General features: G+C 31.5%; 1 protein-coding gene across 1 annotated transcript; it reads right to left on the bottom strand.

Annotated features, from left to right (window-relative positions):
- Positions 1-500: 500 nt before the first annotated feature.
- Positions 501-7,270, bottom strand: LOC129985048 (probable cyclin-dependent serine/threonine-protein kinase DDB_G0292550). Its single transcript, XM_056094973.1, has 3 exons — positions 6,717-7,270; positions 5,927-6,137; positions 501-632 (listed from the first exon to the last, which is right to left on the bottom strand). Exons 1-3 carry the CDS (start codon positions 7,268-7,270, stop codon positions 501-503), a joined length of 897 nt encoding a protein of 298 aa, XP_055950948.1.
- Positions 7,271-8,218: the final 948 nt, after the last annotated feature.

Below are 8,218 nucleotides of genomic sequence, written 5' to 3'. Positions count from 1 at the left end.
GGTATAAGGTTCAAATTAATAAGAATAGAATCCCTATCAGAAATCAGGTAGCACCATAATGCACAATATTTTACATAATATTATTCAATATTAAACAATGTTATACAATATTGTGAATATTGTTTTATGTCATAAAATATTGTAGAATATATGTGTGTTACTAGGAAACTGGAAATAAAAAAAAATACTTCCTGAATAAAAAAATATTAAGATAATTCATCTTTCTTTGTAGCAAATTATTACACCAGTTTAGCCGTTTGCTCAATGTTAGTAGGAAATGAACATGATTCAAATTTATTTAATTCTTATTTGATTGTACGATTGAGTGTATGTAACCATTCTAAAACATGTTAAATTTTCTTTTGTATTTCTACGACTTTATTTATGAAGTATATCATATGAAAAGATATTTTAGAGAACTTACTTGGGCGCTGCCAGAGTGCATCAACATCGTTACAAACGAAATCTCCCTGCCCAAGAAATTTATGTTTCATGCCGGTTTAAGCCGTGATTCTTGCAGATGGATCGGATTTGAGGAATGAATGTATGAAGTCAAGAGCAAGTTTTACATCCTCATAAGTGATATCCACTGCAGGGAGTGCTGTTTTTATTTTATCGGTGAATGCCTCTTCCTGAAAGTGAAGAAATCAGACTCAGATTCCCGAAGAAAGGAAGATTTTATGAAGAATCGATAATTTCTATTTTTTTATTCTAATTTAAAGACGATTATTGTAAATTAGTCAAGAAAAAGAAAATTATTCTATTTGTAAACAGAAGACCGGTTCAAATGTTTTGATTTTTTTTTTTTTATAATTTATCATTATCTACAATCCTTTTACCGTCCGTTTCATAACGTCGTGTGTTAATTCAATTGTATTAATTCCACAAAGTCTTTTATCGCAATATTAACTAATAAAATTTTTAAATTCAAATTTATATGTAATTCTATAATAATCTTCAGGTAAAAAAAAGAATTTCACCATAAAAATTAAAATTAAAATTTTCTAAAATTATTAATATTTCTAATCTTGTACGTTTTTAGGTTTTATCTTTCAATGCTTAGTAAAACAGAAAAAAAAAACACTTATTTGTGCTATCCACCACATTCGAAGCCAAGAGGGAGAAAATGAATCGTTTTCTATCTTGATTTGTTCTAATAAAAGCATGTAAGTTTTATCCAAAATCGTGTTAAATTGCATCAACCATTTACATCTAAGAAACCATTTAACCATGCATCGTATTTAATAACTCGAATGCAATAGCTGTTGCCCCCGTGCTTGACCTGCGTCTGTTTGTGCAATGAAAAACACAATAATAAAGAAAAATAACAGAAATAACAAATAATTTTTCCTGGTGTATAGCTTATAACTATAGGGAAAAAAAAGAATTGTCAAAAGTTATATTTAAATTAACTTTAAAAAAGTGATTAAAAACCTAGCAAAACAAGTGAGGTAATGATATTAATGTCACTCAAAATGTCATTAACTGAAATTTAGGAATTTTTGGTACTTTGGGATTATCCCATCGACCATTTTCGCCAAACCCGATATTATCGCCAAAAGATAGCTTTGCGCAAATAACCATAATAATTTTTCCTTATGGTGATGTCAAAAGATTGCGCATTTTCGCCAATATTTTGCGCATTTCTCGAGAATTGGCGCAGTTTTGTAATCGTTGACACGTCAACGTTACATTCCCACAGTACCGATTTTTTTTTATTGCTCAGAAATTTTTAAATATCATTTTATCTTTCTATGTACTGGGGAATACATGTGCTAAATCCATCGAGAGATGTGGAATTTTTTAAGGTAAAAACAAGCAAATATTCAATATTAAGCACGTTGCAAGAAAGAAAGAAATTGATGCATCCGTCTAATATCGAGTATGGCAGCTTCGAGGATGCAGCATTATTGCAACACGATGAAGCCTAGACTGAACTAATAATTGAAGGCGACTTGGAGATTTTTCACACCATGAGTGTAGTCCACAAATCCAAGGGAGAATGAGGCGGTGGAGATCTCTTCTGAGCAGCACATTGCAAGCCATACCAGACTCAATAATATGAATGTTTGGGAATTTAGGAGTCAAAGAAAGTGTCAAAATTCAGAAGAGCCTCCCTCCTCCCGGAGCAATTTGGTAGTAACTATCGACATGCGGAATGCTGCACTATTCGTCTCTAAATATCAAAATCCATTGGAATGTCCATCGGATATGAATAGATGTAGGACGCACATGTGCCCGTAACTAATCAGAGTCATCTCCTGCCCCATAGTACTCCAACTGCACAAGTTTTCATACCATGACAGTGCCTTCGAAAACTTGATGTTGCCCGTTGACACATAGGGTATGTACATGGACTCATGATGTGGTCTCCATACCCGTACACCTTCATCAGCTGGATGCATCAGAATGCTAGATTCGTCAGACCATGCAATGCGTTCCCAGTCATCAACATTTCAATATAATTTTTGGTGGACAGAGACATGATTTAACGCTTTGTCCGTCCAGTCAACAACCGTATAAAAGTAGATTTTCGGGACTGAAAGCCCATATCGATAATGGTCCGTTGAAAAATTCACACGTTGAAATTTGGTTGATGCACCAGCGTTGAAATCCACGGCAATGTGACGAAGGATTGCTGGTATTTTACGTTTAATGATTTACATGATTTTCCGTTGATCCTGTTCTTTCACGATTTTTTTCTGGGTCACAGCGATGTCGAAGATTTGATGTTTTATTAGATTCTCTATATTCATGGTACAATATTGAAATGATCGTATGTGAAAATCGAAAATGTATCACTAACTCGGATATGCTATGTCTCATCTTCCGCGCGCCGACTATAGCATTTTATTGAAATTTGCTTAAATCTTGATAAGTCGACATTTATTATCGTTCTAACATCTTTTACCTACACTTACGGTCCACAGCATCCTCTCGATTCCAGCGGAGCGGTTTGAGAATTTACCCTATAACATCCACGTGGGTCGGTTTGGGGCGGCTGCTAGCCGTTTTAGGGGAGATGGGTATTAAAAGCGGTACTCTACTGACCACTCCAGGAGGTCCTCGTTATCTTCGACAATCGCGGCTTTTTCACAGTAGTTTTCCCTGAGCCTTAGGGCGGTAGGGGTTGAGGAGGAATTCACTAAATAGGTTGTTGGCGTATATTTTGTATTTTGAAAGGGTTTTAGTTTCTATTTCCACGTGTTGTTAGCTCAAAATTGGAAAGATTTTATGGCCATTTAAAGAAGAATATTTCAACTGAAGTTCTCTGGTAACGATGAATGATATATAAGGATACCGACACGTTGTTTATTTTTCGTACAAGCATCAGAAGCCCTTTTCAGTAGTAAGACTATTGTAATGATATAAAGACAAACCATTGCATTGTCAATGCGGCCTATTCACATCGAAGTTTTCTCACAAAATGGGTAGCGACACTTGTTACTATGGAAGAAAGTCGTTTTACACTCCAAGCATCTTATTCTGTCATCAAAGGACTGTCGAAAATTCTGAGGCCGTGTACAAACTACCGCTTTTAAAATAGAATTAAAAGACAAAAAAAAAAAAAAAAGATTGGGAGTATTCTTTATCGCCCTCTTCAAAGAGTGAGATAAGTTATATAAATACTGAGTTCCTTTTTAGAATGCCATTCTGAAAGTTTCTCCTCAGTTCTGAATTTCTACTCTTTATTTTATGTACTGTGAATAGGGTGTTTGGATTATCAGAGTAATTTTTGTATTGAAACGCTTATTATTTCTTCATTATGAGTAAAAGAAATCGTGAACACACTGAAGAAGAAATTAAAGCAATTTTACTTGATTCTGATGAAAGTAACAGTGATCTATCAGCGAAGATGATGGTTGGCCAAAAAATGATACTTTAGCTGATCTCTCGTTTATTCTAAGCAAAGAAGCAGGAGATGAAACTAACGAGGGTCAGATGAACGAGAGAGATAGAGATGAGGAGTCAAAAAATGTTATATAATGTACATATTATCAAAAATTTGCAAATGATTCCCTCGTGTGTAAATTTGTGGAAATTTAATATGAAGCTTTCGTTCAAAAATTTAACAATACTATAGAAAACTTCACATAACATTTAAAAATCAGAAATTCAGCTTGAAAAATTCAACATGACAGTTCATACTAGAAAAATAATATTTATGATGAATGTAATTTTAAATGTGTTAAATCTTCATATTTAGTTTATGAAGAATGTATTGTTTTAGTAAAATGTTCAGGCTGAAAACTGAAGGAATGTATTTTCGAAATATATTTCGCTGAGTAATTTTTCCCCCGAATTTTATTTCATAAATTTTTGTATTTCAGTATTAAATGAAGTTTTAAAAATATGTTATCTCATCTATCGAAACAATTCGATAGATGAGATTTATAACGTTTGACGTAATATATTCCCTTGGTTAAAAAAAAATTTTAATAGTTATATTTTAAAAGATTAGTAAAAATGAGTGGCAAAATGAAGATATTTTTGGAATTTGTATTTACCCTACATTCTTTTTCGATTTTTAATGTAAAAGCAAGATCGCGTAAGGTTTTGGTAAAAAAAATGTGAAAACTTCTTTAAAAATTTAATTAAAGTTTTAAAGCTCTTAGTATCACTATCGAAAATGCAAAATAATATTTTATATTTGAAAATTCAAGAAAGATAATCGTTTATACTAAAAAAATGCTAAAGACAATAAAAAAAAATCTTAGATGAGTGTTGAAAGAACATATTATTTTCGAAACATCTTTCAAAAAGAGCAATAACATTTTTTTTATCCAACGATTGTTTTTATTTCGGTATTAAATGAAGATTGAAAAGCATTGACATCTATACTATGTAAAAAAATGTACTAATTGCATTGATATATGTATAATGTATGTTTTACATTACTATGTAAAAATTTTTTACATGGTAATATATGACATATTGTTTAATTTTGGCAACAAAAAAAATGTAAAAGCCTATTGAGAATTAATTGAAACATAAAGATGTTTTTGAAATTGCTAGTAAATCCAGTTTTTATTTAAATGGTTTGGAAGCCTAACATGAAAAAAAAAAAAACCTATTTTCTAAATTATAGAATAAATTTCAAATTTTTTTGTAAAAAAAAATACACCACAAAGATGATGAGCGAAACAATTCACACTAAAAAATATAAATACATTAGAATAAAACTCTTAAGCTGATGGAAAATGAATCTCGTTGTTGAAAACCGCAAGGCAATTATTCAAGGTAGAGCGTCGACAGTTTTATTACTTCAGAGTGCGGAGGGTAACTGCCCCTCAGTAGGAAGAGTCCATGTCTTTCAGAGACACGCTGAGAAAATCTGGATGTTAAAGGGAGTGCCACTTGAAAAGTGCTTGGATATTAAAGAGATAAGATTGTATCTCGTTACTCGAATCGGTTGCATAGCTCAATTATTTGCCATAATCAGTCCTATACCAATATTTCTGGCCATTCAATGTAAGGAGATTAAATTTTTCAGGGTAATAAATGGAATCAAATGTCAACACTGACATTTCTTTTTATTATATTTATATTATTTTATTTATTATATATTTATTCTTTTTATTATATAACTTTAAAAATTAAAACTTATCAAATTACTTAAAAACCACAAGGATTCTAGTTTTCATAATTAAACTCAAAGTTAAGATAAAATATTTTTCTGATTCAGAAGAAAGGGAGAATTTGGCTCCATAATTTGTATAGAAATTAAATTTTAAAGATTGTGAAAAGAAATTTTCAAGCATACAGATACGAAAATTATTTGGAATATTCCGCTTTCAGAATTTTACATTTGAAATGTGAATTCATTCTATTTGTTACTTCTATTATTATTCATTCTATAAAAAATCATCTAGAATATTAAATGGTGCAAACTTTAATTAGTTGGAAAATTATTATATTTGCTTACCATCAAGGCTCCCCTTATTGACGCGTGTCGAAGTTCTGCGCCCAGATGTCGGCAGGCGAAGGATCGCACCATATGGAAATTACTGAGAACCTCGAATGACATAAGTCCGTACGTCCATAGGTCAAAGACACGACCATCTATTGATTCACCCTTTTTGAGGACACGAAAGGCCTCTGGTGGTTGATACATAATTGGCAAGCCGATGTCGTCGCTAAATAAAAAAAAAAAGTAATGTAGGTGACTCAATAATTAATTGCTGTTATTCACTTTACAAAACTAATAAAAAATTACAATAATAGAAATAAAATTTTGCTCATTTCCAGTATACGGTCTACGCCAAATTGGCGATAAACGGTAATTTCTGGCTGCCCTAACCAGCATTCTTATTCTATTTTATGGTAACCATAATGCAGACTTAAAACTGACTTAAAAAAAGTCTCGTGTATTTAGTAAGTTATAGGATTAAGTCTAACATGGCTTAACTAGTTGGTCACGAATCATAAAATACTAAACACGCATCATTGGCGACTTCTTGGCGAAACAAAAAGGGTGTCAATAGAGCGTATACGTGAGCTGCGGAAATATAATTTTGAAAAATATTTATTAATTAAATTTAAAAAAATCAATAAATAATTTCCAAAACTCTTTTCCAACAATTTTGTCATAAAACGTAATGTGTATGTCAAAATGAACGTCTCATTAAAATATTTTGAATTTAAAAATCGACCTACACTTCAAATGAATTGAAACAATTTAATATTTTAATTTATTTGCAATGAACATTTCTTACCTTCCTATGAGGGATGTCGTTCTGTTGAGAAATGTAAAATCTGGTATCATTGCTTTTGAGGCACGCCGTGATATCAGAACATTATCGGATTTCATATCCAGGTGGCAGAGGTTCTTATAATGCAAAAAGTCTAATCCGCATAATATTTGATGTAGCCATAATTTTAGCTGATTAAGGGAATCTGGGTTTTCAAGGTATTCATTTGAGGTAACCGCTTTCATTAGGTCATAAGGGTAGACCTGCATTTCGAAGCAGGCTACCTTGAGCGTTGGGAAAATGGTAAATCTTTGCAAAGGCACGATGTTTTCGTGCCGCAGTCGTATCCAAAGTTTACGCTCTCCTTCATTTACCTCTTCTAAATGCAGCAATTTTATGGCCACTCCTTCTTCATTTTCTGGATGGTTAAACTGAATCACGGAGCCAAATGAGCCCTCGCCGAGGATCCTGGGGTGAGTGTATCCAAAGTGTTTTTTCATTAATTGCGTGGTTCTTAAATATGCTATTTCTGGTTCACTAATCGGGTCCAAATCCTCATATAAATCTTCTGTAGACATTGCAGATGTGTTAAATTATCCTTTTGAAATCGTAGATAGAAAGCTTGTTTAACTGTGTGAATATCAAACGAATATTAACTCTATTATCAGAGCAACAGGGAATGAATCGCTACAATATTGTAACGAAATATTATTTTCCTTTGTTGAAATTCCTTTGTTAAAATCCTTGTAATAATTAAGCAACTTTTTAACAGTCACAGCAGCAGTTTGTTGAGAAATTAAGTGTTATACTCTTGATCTGTTGATATATTTTTAAATACAAGAACTTAAAAAATGAGAATTAAATGAAAAATAATTAAAGTTTTAATTTCCGAAATTAAGACCATTAAAAATTATAACACGAACATTTTATCACATCATGTTATAAGGTTTTTTTCTCGAATACGAAGAACAGAAAAATTTAAATTCAAAATTTTATCGAATTCCTATGCTTGAGACCTCCATTTTTGGCAAATTGTCTGTATACTCTATTACAGTATAACTCAAGCCACTTTGTATATTTGTATCTTTTAATTTTATTACATAAACCAAGTTAAATTTGTATATTGCTATCAAATTTTAAAAGAAATCTATTCATTGGAAGTCAGTCCTTCTAAATAACTGCTACACATATAAAGTTAAATAAATCAAATTTGGTGCACAATTTTAGCACTTATAATATAGATTCTTAAATTTTGAACCAAATCTGTCAAATTATTCACCGTTTGTTGGTCTGTAATTCCCCATACATGTAAATCGATTATCATAAACTTGATGACTTATATCAGTAAAATTTGAGATTATTTTGAATATCTGTAAATTAAACAAATGGTTTTTATTTGGTGTAAATGAATTAAATGAATAATTTTAAATACTGTTGAAAGTGTATATGAACATTTTAAAGTTTTGTAAAATTATTGTTGGCTGATGTGAAAGTTGAAGCCGAGTGCATACAGATTTTTTCCGAAG

This window comes from Argiope bruennichi, chromosome 9, assembly GCF_947563725.1.
Source record: "Argiope bruennichi chromosome 9, qqArgBrue1.1, whole genome shotgun sequence".
NCBI classification, from domain to species: domain Eukaryota; kingdom Metazoa; phylum Arthropoda; class Arachnida; order Araneae; family Araneidae; genus Argiope; species Argiope bruennichi.
This window is presented reverse-complemented; position numbering and strand designations above follow the sequence as displayed.